The sequence below is a fragment of the Silurus aristotelis genome, assembly GCF_946808225.1.
Source record: "Silurus aristotelis genome assembly, chromosome: 18".
Taxonomy (NCBI): Eukaryota; Metazoa; Chordata; class Actinopteri; order Siluriformes; family Siluridae; genus Silurus; species Silurus aristotelis.
Window position 1 is genome coordinate 5,700,847 of NC_139591.1, and position 22,435 is coordinate 5,723,281.

Sequence of the window (22,435 nt, forward strand, 5' to 3'; positions counted from 1 at the left end):
GTCTAGCCATCACAATTTGGCCCTTGTCAAACTCGCTCAAATTCTTACGCTTGCCCATTTTTTCTGCTTTTAACACGCCAACTTTGAGGACACAATGTTCACTTGCTGCCTAATATATCCCACCCACTTTGGACAATAATTTGCTTTGGTTGGGTTAGATGTATGTTTCTATACATATTTCAACGAGTGCGAAGAAGAGCGAGAATAAAAAAGGGGAACATACAGATACTACTAAAGCATAGAGAAGTATAACACTGTTATTGTAAAACATTAAAGGTTTCTTACAACAGATTCAGGAATAATATAAGTTTTTAAGGTCTTTGAGTTTAAAGATTCTGACATGTTCTTAAAGGAAGTAAAGAGGAACTTCATATAAGAGGAACGTAATCTAAAAGAGGGTTTACAATGAGTAGCTCTGAATTTGTAAATATGATAATTACCCACGAGACCATACAATAAAACAGTAATCATTAAAATTAATATTCTTTCAGTGAAAATCTGATTTCAAAAATTGCTTCTGTATATTGTAAAATGTACAACAAAGTAATAGTAGCACGGTAACATCTGACCAAAAAGACTTTGTGAATGGACATTGGCAAAACAAGTGTAGAATGGGCTTTACTGAAAGAGTTGCGAAACCTCTTGCGTCATGACGTCACAAATGTCACGCTTTAATACACTGTCCCCAATTATTACGTCACATACCTACATATTACACCAGTTTTATATTTTTATCTGGTATTCTTTGGATCTAGTATTTGTCTTACTGTGGCATACTGTACTGTCGTACTTGACATAATAATAAACCACATCCGGAACCTGGAAGAAGTCTAATGGAAGTAGCACACAACATCACCCCCACGTTAACCAGTCTACTAACCAAAAAATAAACCAGTCAAGCGATCAAAACATCCTCTGAACAGCCTAAATAAGCCTTACCCGGACATTTCCTTTCGTCCTTTGCTTATTTTTTCCACCCATGCTGCTTGGTTTGTTCAACGTTTCACCCGCAGACTTCGGCTCAGCCTGTAGAAGGCGCCTAGTAGTTACTTTACGTTCAAAACCGTCGCGCTCTTATGACGTAAACGTCGTGACACGCACGTTATTTCCCAGCGCCATTCGAAAATACACGTGTAGAAAGTATATTTACTGGGATACAAATAAAAAGCAGGTAACATGTTATCATTATTATTGTTGTTGTTGTTGTTTCTCTTTCTACGCATGCTTAGAACATATACTTGATTGTTACATATATTTAGTCAATAGATCTCTAACTATAAAGAAGATAGAAAGGTTCATTATGGAATACTCAAATATTAAAAAGAAAAACAATATTCTAACTCACAAGTAATTGATGGAGTACAAATCTGCATTCTTTGTGTATTTTATCCTCATGTTAAATTGTTTATTTTACAAATAATTTCTTTATGCATCACTAATATGGAGGTGGTCGATCAGTGGTTGAGATGTTTGACTTTTGATCAGAAGGTTATGAGTTTAAATCCCAGCACAACCAGGTTGCCACTGCTGGGTCAGAAGGCCCCTAACCCTCAACTGTCCAGATCTTATAAATAAGATCACAAACCACTCTGGATAAGTGCGTCTGCCAAATGCTATAAAATCCTATTAAATGTAAATGTTATTTAGAGTGTCAATAGTAGTTGATCTGAGTAGTTTCTTCTCTTTAGGTTTCTGTTAAAAAAAAATTTCAGTATATAAATATAAATAAAGCACAAACAGTGTAATATCATAAAACTGGACGAATGTATTGGAATATGTATATGAGGTCGTATAAAAAACCTTCAAGACTAGTTTTGTACCAAGCCAACAGGTGGCAGCACAAGGCTGCACGCACAGTCGCAGGGAGCACCAACCTTCAAAAGTCAGTGTGCCACAAGACATCAGAATCTGTAAAATTGGGAGCTGTGCAACTGATGCTATTCTGACCACATGATCTGGATTCGGCACCCACCCTACTCGACAGATTTGGCTTGTGCTGACTTCGTCCTCCTCCCAAAGATTAAGATCCAGCTTCCCCGGTCTCCGTTTTGCAGAGATCCAGAGTGAATCGCAGAAGGTGCTTAACACGCTTCAAAAAGAAGAATTAAAGGACACGTTTCAGAACACTGGGAGCGCTGGGACTGTTTTAAAGGAAATAGTGTGCAAGCATTGATAAGTAAAGTGCTTTCTTGAAACAGAGCTAGTCTCGAAACCTTTTGATACAACCTCATCACTGCACATGCAAACACCCAGGTAGGCTCCAGGGTGGACCAAGGTCATAACAAACCAAGCACTGTTTTAAATGTCCATTACTTGCCAAAAGAATAACAACCAATTTCCCTGGACTCCCTCCTCAAAATCACGGAAGAAACCCACACCCAGCACACATGACAGCCCCACACCTGCTATAGGATTGGTTCATTTTAGGGGGTTTAACCCCATTGCAGGTCCCATTGCACACATGGGAAGTCTCAGAAAATTATAATTGAACTCTTTACAATTGAGAAATTTCACTTGTGCATCATGAGATTTAAGAATTGTGCTAGAATTTTGCATTCTGATTTAATGCTATTCCTTTTGACAGGGAAAAAATGAGTGGGGACGTAGAGCGCATGTTAATCCAGTTTCAGGATGAAGGTGGCGAGCCTCTTGGATCTCCCTTTGATGTGCCCATGAACATAACCCCGGATAAGCTACAGCTGGTCTGTAATGCGCTGCTACAGAAGGTAAGATCAGCATAGACACCGCATTAGTTTGGTGGACAGCTATTGAGATGTGGAGACACTGAGGACTCATTTAGAGCTAAAACTGTTTTTAAGTTACTTTCTTATTCTCTATGTGTTCAGGAAGAGCCGGTGCCACTGCTGTTCTTCGTGCATGATGCTGAGGTGGTGTCATCCATCGGGGCTTGTGTGCAGACTCTGAGTATTGAAACAGAACATGTGCTGCCCGTGGTGTACCAACCCCAGGCTGTGTTCCGCGTGAGGGCTGTGGCTCGCTGCACCAGTTCGCTGGAGGGCCACACCGAGGCCGTCATCTCAGTGGCCTTCAGTCCTACAGGGAAGTAAGTGAACCAGCCACAATCCTTATTTTCTATCTGAATGATGTCTATAGTATCGATAATTTACAAACGCTTTTGCATTTGTAGGCAGTTCACACTCAAATAACATAACAGAAACAATGGCAAAAAATAAATTTAACGTAGGTACTATAGATACTATATGTAAATATTTGGTTGGTGGTGAATTTTTTTGCTTTCTGGATCTGAAGAAGGGCATGTTTTTTGAAGGGGGAACGATTTCTTTCTATAAGTTTGTTAGTTGATAAGACTATATGTTGCAGTGTGTTTTTTAATAGAAGTTGATCGATTGGATTTTTACAGATTCACACATCTGATTTATGGTAATTTAGCAAATTTATTGCATTGATAAAACTGAACTACCAAATTGACAGGTATTCAGGCCCTTTGCGTTGATACTTGCGCATGTAGTTAAGGGGCACCAAATTTTTCTGAAACATCATTGATCGAGTTAACCAATAGTGGGATTTAGCGATAATGATAGCGAGGTTGGATCTTACTTGCAGATAACCGATTAATCAACTTATAGTTTTTAAAATGGATACTGGCCTAAAAAAACAAACAAAACACTACATGTAAAAATTTTATTACAAAAAAACAAGTACCGAATCATCAAAATGTGCTAACTGAAATAAATATGAATTTTATTATATTAATAAATATTGAGCAAAATAAGACATGCATTCAAACTAAAACAAAAAGTACCATTCCAAATAAACATTTTGCATCCCAAATGTAATCTTGTGTGTCAAAACAAACATCACGTGGCACAGTGATTTACCTCTAGAGGCCGCTCTTGTACTGTATAAGCACAGCGGACCTTCTCAGCCGCTCCACAAACAAAAACTATCTAGCAATTAACTAAAGGTGCTGATTTATCGGCAAAACCGATGAATCGGTCGACCTCTAGTGTTGAGCATATTACTGGTCACGGAGCTAAACTAAACTGTTACTGAGGGCGTGATCTCCGTGTGAAACTGGGCCAATTTCAAACTGGAAATTTAGACAGTGTTGGACGCTTTAGGCAAGACAGTGAATAAAACTTTTTCGAGGCATAATGGTTTCCTGAACACCTCTAATCCATAGTTTTGTAATTTGTATGACTACCATGCAAATTTAAATCCTGCATGTTTCTATCTATCTTGTGTATTTTATGCCTGAACCGCTGCCCAGGTTTTAAGGTGAATGGTCTGGAATCTGGTTAGATTTTTGTCATAGACAGTATCAGGGTTTATTAATGACACACACACTGTTTTGTGTAGAACAGTTTGATGATGTTCTCAATATTCCTCCTCTGTGTCTAATCTGTTTTAGATACCTGGCTAGTGGTTCTGGAGACACAACTGTGAGATTTTGGGATCTGACCACAGAGACTCCTCATCACACTGCCAAAGGTCAGAAAGACATACTTGTAGCTAACCCCCAGCCAGACAATGGTGAAGCGTACTGATGTTTCAAAAAGCCTTTATTTTGTGTTCAGCCATCAGCCTTTCCTTGGGAAACACAAAATCTACCTTTCCTTGATGAAAAACCTTTTCTTAGTGAAACACCGTAAGAGCTACAGAACAGATAAATAACAAATAATACAATCAGCTCTTACAAACATAAACATGAATAGCCATTTATAAGAAACCCTTTTGTGATGTCACACAATGATGTCACAGATGTGACAGTGATAACAACACATTGAAACACTTCTTCACAGTTAAATAGATTAACCCACATATTAATGCATGTACACATTAAACAATCAAACATAGTACCTTGTTCCTGTTCCAGCTAGGACTACAACCAGTTTGTATAGCAATAGAATTTGTGCTGAATATATAGTCTAATAGGGGTATATACATGGCTTTCGGTTCGGTACACGTTTCCAGGTACAAAGTGAGTAGCCTCAGCAACACTGGGATTCTTTAACATTTTATGTCCTGCTTCAAGAATATCTCTTTAAAAAGAAATTCCTGAAAATTCCGCATCTCGAGGGAGTAAATGAGTGAAGGATGAATGGAATGAAGGCATTCATTGTAGTATGTGGAAATAAGTAGAAAAGTTGAGTAGAACGTATCTGTATAAAATGTTATATTAAATGTAAAACACACGCTTTCATAAGAATCTTTATTACCCAGATGTGGTCTACAAATGTAAACAAAAATATTCCATTTATTTAATTTTATTAAGTCAATTTAATTTGTGCCAATTTAATTAATTACTCAGTTTAATCAATATAATAAAAGGTTTATTGCATTAATTTGATTTATTCCATTTTATTTTTTATTAAATAGTATACAATATTATTTTATACATTTAACCAAGCAGACATTATATTTAAAATGAAAAAAAAAATGTAATTCCAGATGTTAATAATAATTCATTCATTAATAATAATAAACTGCAGGTTAAAAAAAAAAAAACGAAAAGCAGTTTTATGTTTTCCATTTCTTTCCCCTAACAGACTACGGTTAACAGACTCTCTTTCTTTCTTTAAGGACACTCACACTGGGTTCTATCCATCGCCTGGTCTCCCAACGGCAAAAAGTTGGCATCAGGGTGTAAGAACAGTCAAGTAAGTGTTTATTCTGCTTCAAATACAGTGACTATACCTTAAAATATTACAGTAATATTTATGAAAGTGTACATATTCTTCTAATAGATTATACTGTGGGACCCAGTAACTGGACAGCAATTAGGAAAGACTCTGACCGGACACACGAAATGGATCACTTGGCTGTGTTGGGAGCCATTGCACCTGTAAGTTCTGTCCTGATTTGATGTTATTTGTTCCAGAAAAATGCTGTTTAAAATGATATGAATGCTGAATCTGTATTTGTTCATGTTACTGACAATTTCCATAGCTATGATTTTAGCTTTAACATGTCGTGTTGGCACAGGAACTCGAAAGGCACAAACATTTACATTTAAAAGCGTTTAGCAGACACCTTCGTTCAGAGCGGACTTTCAGAAGTGCTTTTATAGGCTCTATCGAAAACACACATGCTAGAAGCAGAATGAGAATTATTCGTTTTATTAAAAAAATATATATATATTTTGAATATAATTTAACCAAGCAGAAATTTTATTTTAAATTGTTTTAAAAATGTAAACTGTTTAAATGTTGGTCACAAATATGAATAATAATAAACTGTGTTTAAAAAAGTGTGTGTGTGTGTGTGTGTGTGTGTGTGTGTGTGTGTGTGTGTGTGTGTGTGTGTGTGTGTGAGAGAGGGAGAGAGGGAGAGAGAGAGAGAGAGAGAGAGAGAGAGAGAGAGGCAAGGTAGACAATGAGGCAAAAGGCAAGTAAAATGATTGTGGAAATGGGACAGGGGACAAACAAAGTGCCAACCGCATTAATAATGTATATTACAGGTTGTTCTTTTTATTTTTTTGTTTGCTTTTAACATGGGTCAGCTTGAAAATGTTCTCTTCAGTGTCTATACAAATGACTTATTTGTGTGCGAAATGCCACGAGGAAACAGGAGACTTGAGTAGGACTTGAATGCATTCACTAGCAAAGAAACTGCTTCTTGTCCAAATTCATAATGCCACGTTCTTCGTTTAATTATATCACCCACTTAGTTGAACACCTGGCATGTTTAATTTTTTATTACAGTGTTCACGGCAAGAGACCGAACAAAACGATGGAGAATAGTAATTAAATAAGGATCGCTTTGTAGAAGTTATCGGCTCGCTCTTCAAATCTTGGTGACTTTTAAATGTGCTTTATTCAAGACAGACACACTTGAAGAGTAAGCGACGTTAAGTGTGTAGATAAAAGGATTCAGTGCTATTATTAAATGCAAGACATTAATATGTTTTAACGTTTTTAATTGGGCTGATGAAGGTCTATTTTGATCAAAAATGTATTTCTAATATCTCAATTCAGAAAAAAAAAAAGTTTTTTGTCAGTTCATTTATACTGATTGCATGGTTAGATGTTTAGAGTATTTATATTTTGCCTGAACCAATATGCTGAAATATAAGGTGTTAAATAAATGTTAAACTGACAATATTTATGATAAATAACAAACTGATCCAGATTTATTACACTGATTTTACTTTTAATCTTGAATTCCCATTTTCTTAATTATTATTGTTATGTACTGTATTTAACTGTCTACTTTGTCACTCATCCTAAGGAACCCCGAGTGCCGGTACTTGGCAAGTTCATCTAAAGACGGTTCAGTTCGGATATGGGACACGGTGCTGGGCCGCTGCGACAAGATCCTGACAGGCCACACTCAGTCAGTGACTTGTGTTAAATGGGGAGGGGATGGTCTTTTGTATACTTCATCCCAGGACCGGACTATTAAAGTCTGGAGAGCCAAAGATGTAAGCAATTGCATTATTTGTATGTATGTACACATATATACACACACACACTTGCAGCACTTCTTTATTAGAAATCTTTATTCACAGTACAGATTCTTACCCCAAAGGCCATTAGTGCCAGTCTAACATTTACTGAATTTAATAGAGATGTGTTTGGATTTCTCCTCGCTTTAGGGGGTTCAGTGTCGGACCTTACAAGGTCATGCTCACTGGGTGAACACGCTGGCCCTCAGCACCGACTACGTCCTCCGTACTGGAGCCTTCGAACCAGCCACTGCTACCATCAACCCCCAGGACCTTACTGGCTCATGTAAGATTAACAATTCATGAATATGGGGTTTATATGGTCAGATTATTGTACCAGTCTGAAACATCTAACAACAGGGGTTGTAATTAAGTCTCTTGTAATTAAAACTCTAAGTCAATCATTTGCAGGCCGGACATGAATGGGTTTCCATGCTGGGTCTGATCAAATATCCCAAACATTCCCATAGGCATGATGTTATAAAGGGGGTTCTTATTAAAGACTATTAATAAAACCATTAATTCAATAGTCATATGGTGCCTAATGTACCTTTTGGTTGCATCCTACAGTGGAAGAAATCAAAGACAGAGCATTGCAGCGATACAAGAAAGTCAGAGTAAGTGCAAAATGTATGAGAATGAGATTTACCTTCATATACTGGCGGTTTTATAGTTTATTGAGCAATGTCTCTAATTCAGGGTGAGGCTCCTGAAAGATTGGTGTCAGGTTCTGATGACTTCACACTGTTTCTCTGGAATCCAGCAGAGGAGAAGAAGCCTGTGGCTCGTATGACTGGACACCAGGCTCTGGTCAATGAGGTGCTCTTTTCCCCTGACACCCGACTGCTCGCAAGTGCTTCTTTTGACAAGTCGATCAAGATATGGGATGGCAGGACTGGCAAGTATGTAATTTAAATTGATGTTTTATTCTTTGTGGATTGTTGCATTTATGTATTGGGGTGGGAAGTATGATGCATGATTACTGTGATTACAGTGCAGATTTTAACTATCTGGGTATTAAACTGATTGGTTACAAAAAAAAAACGGCTTTGTTTAAATTATTAGTAACATTTCCCATGAACTATATGACTCAAATTGAAAATAATCTGCAGAAGGTGTATATGTTTTTATATAATTTATATAAAATGTTGATGTGGACTAGATTGTGAATGACACTGTCATTGTCGACTTACTTCATTTTCTTATTTATGTAGTCTTTGATAATAAGGGTTTATAACAGAACAATATAAAAGAATTGTATAATATATTTGCATATTGTTTGTATGAAACCGTACTGCTATTCCAAAAAAATACAGTAGGTGGTGCCCATGTGACTTAACCCGAATTTCTGCATTTTTTTTATTTTTATTTTTTTTACCAAAAAATAAAAATAATTCTGTAAAAAAAAAAAAAAAAAAAGCTTAAATATCCTAGGCTTAAACTAAGCTTAGGTTATTGCAAATCTACTTGGCAATATTCAACTGTATTCAAACCGAAATAACAGATTTCAGCTCCCTAAGTCTTAAGACATCAAGTGCTATACCTCAGCATCATAAGCTACCTGTGTCTGAGTTAAAGATGGATGGATGGATGGATATACAGACAGAACTTTATTGTTATTGCTTATAACAGGTACACAGCAATAAAATGCAGTTTAGCATCTTGTGTGAAGTAAAAAGTGCAGATAAGTTCTGCTCCACTCTGCACATTCTTCTGATCATTCTGGACAGTTATACTGTATATAACAGTATTATTCAATTGAATCATTCTATTCAATTATCCTGTATATAATTCATTGTATATCCAAGACTGCCCTTATATCTATATCATCTGTATATACAGTGTATAACATTTGTACAGTTGTACATATTCAATATTGTAATTTTCCTATATCACATTCTCTACACATATTGTGCCTTACACACATCTTGCACTTGTATAACTTCTTATATATGTTCATATTACAATTTTTGAATATACTCTGGTGTTGAAAACATGTCATACTTTCAGCTCTTTCAGTTTTAGTGTACTGACAATGAAGCGAACAAGTTTAATGTAGGACATGATTTCCTCCTCCTGCAGGTATTTAACGTCACTCCGTGGCCACGTTGCCGCCGTGTATCAGGTTGCCTGGTCGGCAGACAGCCGTCTGTTGGTAAGCGGGAGCAGTGACAGCACACTCAAGGTGTGGGATGTGAAAACTGGCAAACTGAGCGTGGATCTGCCAGGGCATGCTGACGAGGTGAGAGGCTCGGTTTTAGGAAGCATCCATATTAAATATTAGGATCATTGTTAATATTATTCGCGTTTGCTAAGAACGTTATGGTGATTCTTTCAGGTTTTCGCTGTAGATTGGAGTCCTGACGGTCAGCGAGTCGCCAGTGGCGGGAAAGACAAATGTCTAAGGATGTGAGTAATTGGCTTTTTTTTTTTTCTCCGCTTTCTATATGTTTGTATATAATGGTTATTCCATGTACTGTTTGTTTATATTCATATTGTTCATTTATGTGTATATATTTTACACTGATACCAATGCACTTCTGGTTAGATGCTAACTGCATTTCGTTGTCTTGTACCATACGTGTGCAATGACAAAGTTGAATCTAATCTCATGTAATCAAATTTACTCACACTCGCTTGGTATGTCTGATCTGTTTCACCCCTTACATAGATGGCGGAGGTAGCTGATGCAAGAGCCTGCCCCAACACTGGACATTTACCAGCCAATTAGGCAGGCACTTCAGTGCACCAGCCTTCAGCAATCAAATCCTCGTCTAAAAGGATGACTGACAGCTGTCTCAGTTTGAGCCTTAACCTAATTACCCAGTGCCCCAGTGTGTAATCTGAGTCAGCTAAAAGGTACTGACAGTTGATGCCGTGGTGGTGCGCCTGAGAAATGCACGATGTCATAGTGTCTTCTTAGCTTAAGGAAATTTGGCAGGATCGGCCATGTAAACTCTCAGCAATTGACCTGATCTGATTTCTGTATCCCCACATAACCTGATGCTGAATATATCTATTTATCCTATTCGAAGCCCAACTTAAACAGTATATAAAACTATTTTTAAAAAGTGAATCAAATTTCTTTTGTCAAGACATTGTCTCTACACTATTTCCAGATCGAACATGACCAGAAACACATGCAGTCTAAACAATCATAAATCCATGTCCTCACATTACAAGATTAAAACATTAGACAGCAGCAATATACAGGGTCCTAAGCAAAGTTAGCTACCAACCAAATGGTCATGTCTACACATCTCGAATCATATGCATAATCAATTTCAGCAGAGATGAAGAAAAGTCCTGACATGTTTCCAAGCAATTCATGCTTCAATAAATTCACATCATTCCACAGAGCCCATGTGTGTTTTTGTTTTTTAAATCACAGATTTGAAGGCAAAAAAGAACAGCAATAATCTCGAGCCTCATAGCCAGCTGCTTGAGCTGAAGTTAGGAACATCATCTCTTCTCTTCTTTACAGTCTGATGACTCAGGGCTGGAGTTGAGCAGCTGGTTTTTATGGGCTTTCCAAGTGCTTTAGTAGAAGACTTGTCTGCTTTAGGAAATAGGTTCCACAGAAATACATTTTCTTTGTCTTCGATTTGTGAACTAGAGATAACTTAACAGAAAATTGGCCACAAATCTTCTATTCTTTAGCTATAATAGTAAAGAAATCCAGGTTCTACAAAATCATGTGCATTTAAGCCATTTCCTTTATTTGTTAAATATATTTCAGTGCAATTAATAGAAAAACAAAATACAATCTAGACAAATTGGTTAAATTCAGAGCAAAGTAATTGTGCGCTTTGATTTACACTGGGGTTCGCTACACAAGTGAGAATGAACAAGGTGTTGCATACAGAAGAACAAGTGCAACGTGATGATACTCGGCACATATATGTGCTAGACAGAAACATTAGTATGCTGTGCAGCAGAACATCAGAGCTTAACCCTCCCTCACATACTGATAGCTGCCCAACCCAGTGCACTCAGCCAGAGGTCAGTGTAACAGTCAGCTTTATCATTTGAGTGACGCGGACAAGTGTGACATTAGTCATCGTTCTCTACAGAGCAGGCCACAGATATCCTCAGTCGGTCTGCCAGACTCTGTTCAGAAGCTTTACAACCTCCTCGTACAGGACAAAGACGATGGCGACGTCTAGGCACACCCGGCCCAGCCGAGGAACTGTGCCTTTGTAGAACCTGCAGCACAGTGAAAGCTGAGTTAGAAATATGGAATGGTGAATGGGTAGATGTTCAGTATATGCATGTGCTGCTAGACAGTTATACCAGGGGCTCTAGCCCACTGCAGTTTAATTTAAAATGCAATTCGAAATGTGAGCTATTGAACAAGCCTTACATATACTGCATCAGAGCAAATCTAAAAATACAGCACAGTGGGCTTCACTATGATAGTGGGAATCCCCCACTATCACTATGCCTGGTCTTACAGTACTTTTTACACTACATTAAATCCTGCAGTTGAATAGGTACTACATATGCTTATTTCAGCATTGTTCAAATGTTTCTTGCCAAACTGGAATGCTAACAGCAATTTTAAGCAAATAGAAGTGGTGTGAATGATGACTAGTGGGAATCCTAATTACCGAAGCTATCTGGCTTTTTGGGTTTTTTTCCTCAGTTCAAATGCTGCTCAATGTGGGAAAACTTTTAAAATACTAAAAGTTGAAAACTAGAACATGGCAGAAAATCCACTGAACAATACAAACCAAGTCACACCCAAGACTGCTTCCATAAATGTTAAATAATTAATCTACACTAATCATTTACATTCACTTTGAAGGAGTATTTGCTTTTTTCTTCACGTTTAATTTAATGTCTTATATAACGGTAAAGTGTGCATTAATGTACACTGAGCAGGCATAACGTTATGACATGACACCTGTTAGTGGGAGGGATAGATTAGACAGAAAGTTAACATTTTGTCCTCAAAGTTGATGTGTTAGAAGCAGGGAAAATGGGCAAGTGTAAGGATTTGAGTGAGTTTGATGAGGGCCAAATTGTGATGTCCAGACGACTGGGTCAGAGCATCTCTAAAACTGCAGCTCTTTTGGGCTGTTCCGTGGTCAGTATCTATTAAAAGTGGTCCAAGGAAACAAGAGTGGTGAACCGGACAGGATTATCAGCTCATTGATGCAGCGAAAGCTGGCCCGTGTCGTCCAATCCAACAGACGAGCTCCTGTAGCTCAAATTGCTGAAGAAGTTAATGCTGTTAATACTCAACAGGCCAGAACTGTTTTGGCAACAAAAAGGGGACCAAGACACAATATAAGGCAGGTGGTCATAATGTTATGTCTGATCATATCTACTTCACACATATGAAAAGTGCTAGAAAAAAAAAAAACATGCGTACGCTTGTGGGCCTTCGTTCTTCACTATCTGAAAGGCACAGTCTAACGTGTTTTTATATCGATGGGCTTCCAGTCCCTACAACAGAAAAAGGTAACATGTCAGCCAGGCAACCATCTAAAATGACTGATCCTAAAATATAACTACAGATGCCTTTACCTGCATCCTGGTCTTCACCACATCCAAAGGTGTGTTACCAAAGACGCTTGCTGCACCCGCGGTTGCCCCGAATGTAGCCGTGACCAGAGGATGCATCTCACGTGTAGGGTCATCGCCTGGAGATGACGGCAAGCAAGGGCCTCGTCTTGTTATTTCTCATCTGATCATTACATTCCCCCGATATCCCAGTGAGGAATTTTAAGACTATAAGAGTCTTCAATCTCTTACCTTTATACCAATTGCGCAGAAGGTTCATAACATAAAACCGTATAGCTTGATTGCTTCCCTGTTTCAATAATGTAGCAGTCAGCCCTTGGTACGTACCACGGACACCTGTCAGTGAAGCAGATCAGTTGGTCATCACGTGAATTTCAAGTACTAGTACAATTATTCGATATATAATCTGCCAGTTTAGAAATTACAGTTTATATAGTTAATGTGCCACATTTTATAGATTTTAAACCCTCCATAATGATAAAATGGATACATATACATAATGAAAAAAAAGGCAGACTGAAACTTTCTATGGAAGTCCGTAGAGGCCAAGCATTATATATTTTTGTTTTCTCGTGATCGCAACTCAACTTGTACACGAGCTCAAAATAAACATGGTTGCCTTTGGATCAGTGATCATTTTTTTCCGTGCATTCTGCATAAGAGCATGTTCTAAAAGCAGCAGATAATCATAATTGCTTAATGATCTCGGCTTTTTTTTTTGCTGTCTCTAGAACATGCTCTTTGGACTTTTGTAGCTTTTACAAGAACATTACAAATCAGATTAGTTGATTATATATAGAAATCTGTGTTATTCCAAATAAGACCAGATTGTTAAGGCTGCATATAAACCTTCATCTTAAGAGGTCTGTTCACACTAATCTCATATGCATAAAGAAAACAAAACAAATGTGAACAATTAAATATAGAATTATGCCTTGTTCAGCATTTACCCTGGTCACGAACTATTTCCCGCACACCGTGGAAGAAGCCTCTGTACCGTGGATGAAGAGAGCACTGGTCATGGATTAACTTTACCTGGGGTGGCACCAGAAATCCCTTGAATTAGTGCAAGTTTTTTATTTTTTTATTTTAGTTTATTCTCATATTCAGCTCATTCAGAATTGCATAATGTAATGCATTATGGTAGGCGTTTACACTGAACCAAATGAAATTAAATATTGTTTTAAAGACGATTTGCTGTTGCAGAGTATTTTTGAAGTGTATTTCTTTTGTTCAAATTAAATAGACATTTTTCCTCCAACCTTGAGCGTTTCCATCGGACAGACCACCAGCACCGCCTCAGCGATTCCTGCACCCAGGCCACACAACAAGCTGCGAGTGTTATCAAGACGACCAGTATCGTCTCTCATTGGGTTGCTCAGCAACTCAAACGTGCCGAACCTATTATCAAAATAAGCAAATGGAAAACATGATAAAAGAAAGGACAACGTACATGGATTTCACATTTCGCACAGGTTTTCTTACCGAATCGCAGACTTGGGGATGGAGCCGTACAGTAGTGAGCTCAGGCCTCTGTACAATCCTCTCAAACCGTGATCCTGAACAGTCAGCTTCACACAGTCACCTACCGCATATTTATATACTTTATAATCCTTAATTTCAAAGTTTGAATGAATATAATGCCTCAGCCAATTTTTGCAAAACTTTAGTTTAGAAATGCTTAATGAATGAAGGTTTAACAAAACAAAAATCTAAAAAAAAAAAAAAAAGGATGGATTTTTTTTCTTTTACCTATCCCTCGATACCGAGGTGGATTTGCTCGCTCGTCCAGCTGCAGCTGAGTCTTTACGTACTCTGTCGGGAAGGTGATACAGATCTCAATACCTCCAGCAATGCCACCTATGTACATGAAAAGAAGCACAAAGAAATTTGCAATGTTGAGGAAAATATGTCCAACAGTGCCATCTGCAAAGAACTGGCAGAAACCAGTGGGACCCAGATACCATTTTTACTGTCTGGAGAAGATCTGTGGTTAGTTCTCCAAGATGTATGGAACAACCTACCAGCTGTGTTCCTGCAAAAACTGTGTAAGTGTAGTAAGAAGACTTGATGCTGTTTTGCAAAAAAAGGGTGATAACTCTGATACTTGATATGATTTGGATTTCTTTAAATGTCCACTTGATTTCTATTGTGTTAATTTATAAAAAAAATAAAAAGACAACACTTATTTCTGAGAACAATCTACGTTAATAAAACCTTTACACATCACTGTATAATAATCCTAGTTTGTAACATGAACGCGCATTTTTCATCAATCGATTGCAGTTAAATGAACGCGCATTTTTCATTCATAAATTAATTCCTGCTACGTGAACGCGCATTTCTCATCAATCGATTCCAGCAACATGAACGCGCATTTTTCATCCATAAATTAATTCCTGCTACGTGAACGCGCATTTTCATCATTCTACGTACATGAACGCGCATTTTCCCACCCATCAATTCCTGGTACATGAACGCGCATTTTTTATTAACCAATTCCAGGCACATAAATGAGCATTTCTATTGTAGCTTATCCTCGACAGGTTGCAGAACAGAGATGTCCGCCATGCTAACACACACACACACACACACACACGTGTTGACATAACGCTGAAGATGACAACAGGGGTCTAATATTAGCGCAGGACAGGTCACAGATAGAACACTAGTAGTGGTATTTGTTAGCAGCTGCTAGCGACCAGTGCACCAGTGCACGTCCATACGCTTCTAAATACACCGCTTTAAACGTTTACCTGCAAGAATGGCCTTCCCGGGATGAGTGATCTTCCTGCCGCCCGGTGCAGCTGCAGCACCAGCGGCGAAACGGCGTTTTCCTGCACACATACTGTGAACTGGGGTGAAGGCGCCCGCTAAGGCACCCAAACTTGCCGAGGGCGGCTGCAGTGGCTGCGGCAGAGGGGAGCTCATCGCCGCGGGATGCTGCTGAGATTTACATCCGCCTCTCCATGTCGCATCTTTACACGGCCCGTCGGAAACACTGAACGGCTTGTACAGAGACGACATCTTCCTGCGCGCAAACGAAAAACAAACAACCACGCAGACTTCTAGGAAACATGACCTCCAACAATGCGCGTCCTGTCCAATGAGACAAAGCCAACACAATCATCGGCGCACCACTCTGCGGCCTGGCTCTGGGCTGCTCATGAATATTAAAGAACCAGTCCCACGCCCGGCTCTCTTATTTTTTCTTCCGCGTGGCTTGAACATTTTATGCAAATATGCTGTCTAATTAATAATAATAAGCTATATCATCCAATGGGGTTCGCCGCGTGTCTAGGCTGATTGCTGGCGTGTTACTGAGATTGGTCAGCATCAGGACAAGGTGTGATATGACTTAACGCGCAAAATGCGCAGCCAATTTCTAAACGTGCCCAAATAACCCTGCGGTTCTGCAGAATAATTACGCCGTAATGATGTTTATGAAAGGTCAATAAGTCATCCATTAACCAATCAGAATGGTGCTTCTGTTTGAACGCAACTAACAATGTGTATGGGTAATGAGTGAAAATAGTGAATACTGTGTACGGAGTGGGCGATACCATTTACAAGATCAGTATAGTTGATATCGATATCAATACCGATACTTTCAAGTATTTTTAAAAGTCATCATTACAAATATTAAATAGACAATGAAATAAACTATTTTGTTATATTTCTTTGGTAAAAAAAAAAAATCATATGTCAAAAATCATTGAATAATTTTAAATCAAACACCTTTTTAATCAAATCTTCATTGTTGTTTTTTTTGTGCACGAACAATTAAGAGAATGTTAATACCTCCACCCCAATGCAGGTTTCTTCTTTAACTGATTAAATCTCCTGTTTTAAAAAAATATTAGAATTGGTTTACTCAATAAAAAAACCCCAAACACAGCGTCAGTACTATAGGATTGATCTGCCCGTTACTAATTTAAACTTATTGCATGTTAGAACAAAAACTTTTCTACATAAACTATTTCAGACTTTCAGACCTCTAGGATCTGTTGCTGGTATGAAAGTTTTTTATCAAGAAGTATCGGGGTGTGGAAGTGTATAGAATACACTATATATACAATCTATTTATATACATATATAGAAGTGTAGTGCAGGAGGAGAAAAAGAAGAGTAGATTTGGTTTCATATGACTGCTGGGTGGTGGAAATGGTGTAAGTAAACACATATGCATATGTATACATATACTTGGTGTACTTTATTATCAGCTTATGCACATTTTCACTGCCTTGGACTTATAACCTTTCACTTGTTGTACCTTTTTAACAGTGTCCACAAATTATTTCACTGCTATAGCCTATATATATATATATATATATATATATATATATATATATATATATATATATATATATATATATATATATATATATATATTTATTTATTTATTTATTTATTTATTTATTACATAACCCAGCCATTAGGGTTGCATGCTGTACATATACATACATATTTATCTGCACCTTTACCTTTTAATTTGCACAATTGCTACTAGTTGCACTTCTGGTAGATGCTACACTGCATTTCGTTGCTGTGTACCTGTACTATGCAATGACAATAAGGATCTATCTATCTATCTATCTATCTATCTATCTATCTATCTATCTATCTATCTATCTATCTATCTATCTATCTATCTATCTATCTATCTAGCTAGCTAGCTAGCTATCTATCTAGCTATCTAGCTATCTATCATCTAGCTATCTATCTAAAAAAAAAAATCTGCAATGCTTCTGCAAGGAGACCAGCAGTCCCTATAAACAGATACAAAACTCGGTTTTTGTTGCTTTTGTAAATGAGAGCCGTCGAGCCTGCGTGCATGTTTTTGTGTGAGAAACGTGATAAAAAAGCTTGAAGTTTGATGAGTCAGACCAAACTGCTCCTCTTCACAAGCACATGCTGACTCATGGAGGGAAAGTGAATGGTCTGTCTCTTATAATCTTAACACTCTCTGCTTCTTCTTTAGTCTCTTTTTTCATGGCATCTGTTGTTCTCCTGTTGTATAAAACAGCTGTTTTTTTTTTTTTTTTTTTTTTTTTAAATGTTTTAAATATTTGTAAATGTATATTCCTAAATATATATTTTTGCACTAAATAAATGTAATTATATAGATAGTTTTTTGCAAATATTCATTATTGAGTAATAGAGAGATAGATACAGATAGATACTACTTTACTGTCATTGCATTGTACAGGTACACAGCAACGAAATGCAGTTTGGCATCTACCAGAAGTGCAAAATGTAGCAATAGTGCAAAAGTGCAGATAAATATGTAGCATATTTACAGCAAGTGATATATATGTAAGCATATGTACAGTGAATAAATATAAAGGCTATAACAGTGCAAAAACTTGTGGACATCATTAAGAAGTACAGAAATGGTTTTAAGGCAATGGCATTGAAGAGGAATGTGCAGAAGTGAAAGTTACAAGATTATAGCATTTAAGAAGTTAGCAAGCTGTGCTTCTCACATGGTTCTCTTGATTTTATTTTATTTTAATGTTATACATTTAAATATAATTTATCAAGTCTATTGTTTTTTGCTGTTTGTCCACAGCCATTGTGTAACATAGAACAGGCCTATACAAAGGGCAGTACACCACGATATGAGCCAAGTGCAGAAAAATTGACACACAGAACATGGAATGTAAACTAAAATTGTGTACAGAAGCAAAATGTGCAGCACAAAATAAGCATAGTGTTGTTGTTTTTGGTTTAACTGCAGTTCAATGCATTAAATTGGTTTTCAATTGGTAAAAAACTATTTTGATCTGCCACTGTTGGATATTTGGTTCATTCTCTTGTTTTTCTCTCTCTATGCTTTAGAGGTATTTATCATGACTGCCCCTCTGAATCCAGTTTCCTCCCCAGTGTTAAAGCTATACTGTGTATCAGAAAAAGCAAAAAAAGTGCTATTTTGTCATTTCTACACTTAAGACTTCTTGACAATTAACTCAGTAGAGTCGCTAGCATTCAAGTACAACTACACGCTTGAATGCTTGCCATGTTTACATTTCATTCTTGAACATATAATGCGAACTGTTTTTGTCAAGATTAGATCACCTTTTGTGAAAATCAAGGCACCTGTGCAATAGATATAAAATCTAAAATGCTGCTGTTGTTGTTTGATTATAAACCTTGCAAATGCAGTTGCTGTTAATGTTGAAATAAAAAACAACAACAAATAGTTTAGAATAGTAATGAGGGCAACAGTGTAGTGATTGATGCTGATTGCTGGTCACATAACCGGAGAAAAGTGACATGTCAGATATGTCATCTGAATAGTTTAGCACAGCGTAAAACTACTGCGAGAACACACGAAGACCCACTACACTGCTGCTTGTTATAACATTAGACGGAAATTCGATATAAATGAAAGCAGGAGGCACAATAATTTTATGACTGCTGACTGTATTTGTCAGAGCAGATATGTAGCACCTTGGTTTTTTTTTGTTACTTTAAGTTTATTAAGTAAAGTGCATTGTGAAACATGTATAAACATGAATACTGACATGTTTCCCCATGACAGATATGTATTACCAGAAGGTAGATATAGTGTCTTGAAATCCATTCATTCATTTATCTTCAATAGCTGCTTTTTTCCTGATCGGTGCTGAGGATCGGGAGCCAATTCCAGGAGCACTTTGTGTATGGCAGGACAAATCACTTAAGCTGAAGAACCAGAAACTTTCTTTGACTGTAAATACAGCTTACACAAAACTTCAGTAGTTACAAATAGATTGTCAGAGATAAATAAATAAGGTTTATACTCCGTAAATCTCTACAGGAGAATGGTTATCCAGTTACAGCCATGAGACGGCCACTAGGGGGCGCTAAAATATATTCGAGGGGTCGCCAAACGCAGTCTTGATTTACATTTATTTTTTATTTATTTTTTATTTTATTTATAACAGCACAATAAATAATTAAAACAGCACGATCAATAATTATTGTTGTGTATAAAAATTTGTGTTTTAACTGATGTATGGTTTTAGTTTTTAGAATACAAAACCAAAAAATACAATAATGGATTATTCATGATATGATATTCATAATAATACATTTTAATTTGCTCCTGTTGTTTGTTCATCAGTTAAATAGCAGAGCCTAAAAAGAAAAGTCTCTTCTTGTGAACCCTTGCATGTTGTCACACGTTTTTAAGGTGATAAGTGAAATGTATAGATGTGTTTTATATTTACATTAACAGATTAAAATGTTAATGCTGCTGTTATTTGTTCATCAGGTTTAGGGAAAAAAGTGGAACCTGTTTTTGGAAAAAATCCCTATGACTAGTTGCAAGTTGCAGCTAATTGTTTGTATTCTACTATGTCTTTGCTTTTATTAAATACTTATACAATTGACTGTCACATTAATTGAAATTTGTTAGGATGTAGCACTCATATTGCAACAACAATGAAATATTTCTTTGTTATAATTTCAGTGTAAATTTAAGATACTTGGCAACAACAACAAAAAAAAATCTTTTTTTTTTGTCCATTTTTACCAACTTGATCAAAAATTCTGGGGCTTCTCTTAGACCCAATGATGACTGAAAAGAATGGCAAATTTGTATATAATAGACTTTTTGAGGTTGTTTAGCATAGCATATATCTGATTCCCCTTTCTGTTTAACATTTGAATTCATATGTCATTCCCAGATCCTTCAAATAAAAGACATTTTTCCTGTAAAGAGAAAAGAGAATACAATCTTAGAGCACATCTTTTTGTAGCAGTCAATAATGTAGAGTATAGCAGTTCAATAATTAAGTAGTTGTACATTGAAAATAGGTTGAAGTTAACCGTAAACGTGTTTTTTTTTTCCATTGGACATTCTGAAAAGGGTCTTTGTGTTTACCGAATGCCAGCGTAGTGTATCAAGAGGAAGTCCCAGATGGCAGTAAGGGCAGTTGCTGATCGAGTTCCTCTCATCCTCACCAGGCTCCTGCTTCAGCGCCCTGTGTCCCTCACTGCGCCACAGGGGGAAAGATGTTGAGCGTGAAGAGTGTGCCACTCCAAAATGAGGCCTGGGGTCTTGCTGATAGCTCAAAGGATCTCCACCATAGTGAGGCATTAAAACCTTGTTCTTCAAATCAGTCTGTAATGGAATATTGAAAAGACAGCACCATCTAGAGTTCATGTGCAGCAGGAAAAAAAAAACAGTCTTATAAACAACTATCTCAGATACATAATTTACAGCTTACTGAAATGGTTGAAACAAGAGACAAAAGTCAGGGTAAGAATGTGAAACCCAACCCTGAATGATGGAGACAGAAAAGGCAGAAGGACAGATCAGTTTTCTATTCTAATGAACTGCACTACAGGGCATGAGCACTGATAAACCAATGTACCTGTGGTGTGTTGAGCTCTGCCAGAGAATGAGATTTCATGCAGTACCAGCAGAGCTCCATGCCTAAGTCATTTTAACAAGAACACAAAACAATATTGTTGAAATAGCAGTTAGATTGGATATCAAATGTATATCTTTAAAAGATGTGTTATTTCATTTCAGTTAAATGCATAAAACATGACAGGGCAGTACAGGGACATCAAACTAAAAGCTACTATTGCTAACAACAACAACAACAACAACAATAATAATAATAATAATAATAATAATAATAATAATAATAATAATAATATACTCTCTTTGCCTGTAAGCTGTTCCACAGGTTCCTGCCCTTCTTGAATCAGTTCTCCAGCTGGAGGCTTTTCTCGAGGCAGATCCTTAAATCGTGACTGCTCTTGAACCTTTATTCCACCTACAGATTTTTCCTGAGACATTTCAGAACATTCCTGAGGTTCACAAACATGCTCCTGTATGTGAAGATCAGCTCTATTTAAGCTCACACAGTCACTGGAACTCTGTAAACACAAGTGAATAAAGTGAAAGAGAAACTGAGATATGAAGTGATAGAGGACAGCAAATTGATGAACCACAAGTCCATACTCTTTTAATTCCTGGAGTGATGTTGTAAAACATCCTAAATAACATGTAATTCAAATTGAAATTCTGTTTATATTGTCAATAAAAAAGATAGATAATATGTTGCACTGTATTAGTATATAATGATAGTATGAAAATTATATTAGTCAGTATTTTTTTGTAATAATTGATATTACATTGCAAGAATAATTTCCTGTTTACAGCAATGGTCATCAGGAATGACTGCCCAGAGGTAAGCAATGAATCAAACTGTGAATATCTCATAAAAAAAAAAAAGGCAGTTTTGTTCAACAAAAGCCTCACATGTCCTTACATCTGTCATTAACACCTGGCTACTCACCTTATGCATGCTCTCTGCCCAGTCAGTAAACACTGCTCCTGTTGCGGCACACTGCTGTTTGTTTTCCTCCATCTTCTCGCTTCCTGTGAAACAGAAACTCTGACAACTTAATAATGAATGAGTCCGAATGGCTCACAAGCAGATTTGCTGTAAAGTGTAAGCGAAGGCCAGGTTGAGT

At 37.1% G+C, this 22,435-nt stretch overlaps 4 protein-coding genes across 6 annotated transcripts in view; 1 reads left to right on the top strand and 3 right to left on the bottom strand.

Moving 5' to 3' along the window:
- Positions 1–1,066, bottom strand: part of ltn1 (listerin E3 ubiquitin protein ligase 1) — a 29,149-nt gene extending 28,083 nt beyond the window's left edge. For both annotated transcript variants that reach the window (XM_083568168.1, XM_083568169.1), the window contains exon 1: positions 940–1,066. In XM_083568168.1, coding sequence (XP_083424294.1) covers positions 940–981 — 42 coding nt within the window. In that variant the 5' untranslated portion in view covers positions 982–1,066. The remainder of the gene's footprint in view (positions 1–939) is intronic.
- nle1 (notchless homolog 1) lies at positions 1,040–10,788 on the top strand. The gene is made up of 13 exons (XM_083568229.1): positions 1,040–1,171; positions 2,585–2,726; positions 2,847–3,064; positions 4,394–4,473; positions 5,566–5,642; positions 5,730–5,827; positions 7,213–7,405; positions 7,580–7,715; positions 8,000–8,046; positions 8,129–8,331; positions 9,512–9,671; positions 9,768–9,838; positions 10,101–10,788. Exons 2-13 carry the CDS (start codon positions 2,592–2,594, stop codon positions 10,111–10,113), a joined length of 1,431 nt encoding a protein of 476 aa, XP_083424355.1. The 5' UTR covers positions 1,040–1,171; positions 2,585–2,591; the 3' UTR covers positions 10,114–10,788.
- A 339-nt stretch (positions 10,789–11,127) lies between these two features.
- Positions 11,128–16,156, bottom strand: slc25a1a (solute carrier family 25 member 1a). Its single transcript, XM_083568241.1, has 9 exons — positions 15,715–16,156; positions 14,711–14,818; positions 14,444–14,543; positions 14,221–14,359; positions 13,909–13,993; positions 13,190–13,294; positions 12,962–13,077; positions 12,807–12,880; positions 11,128–11,635 (listed from the first exon to the last, which is right to left on the bottom strand). The coding sequence occupies exons 1-9, from the start codon at positions 15,983–15,985 to the stop codon at positions 11,521–11,523; spliced, it is 1,113 nt and encodes a 370-aa protein (XP_083424367.1). The 5' UTR covers positions 15,986–16,156; the 3' UTR covers positions 11,128–11,520.
- Positions 16,157–20,455: 4,299 nt separating this feature from the next.
- Positions 20,456–21,793, bottom strand: LOC310741018 (uncharacterized protein). 2 transcript variants are annotated; one of them, XM_083568306.1, is made up of 4 exons: positions 21,616–21,793; positions 21,322–21,338; positions 20,829–21,068; positions 20,456–20,656 (listed from the first exon to the last, which is right to left on the bottom strand). In XM_083568306.1, exons 1-4 carry the CDS (start codon positions 21,752–21,754, stop codon positions 20,615–20,617), a joined length of 438 nt encoding a protein of 145 aa, XP_083424432.1. In that variant the 5' UTR covers positions 21,755–21,793; the 3' UTR covers positions 20,456–20,614. The 2 variants fall into 2 exon arrangements, with proteins under 2 accessions (XP_083424432.1, XP_083424431.1); XM_083568305.1 differs by having other exon boundaries at positions 21,322–21,383.
- Between the last annotated feature and the right edge of the window lie 642 nt (positions 21,794–22,435).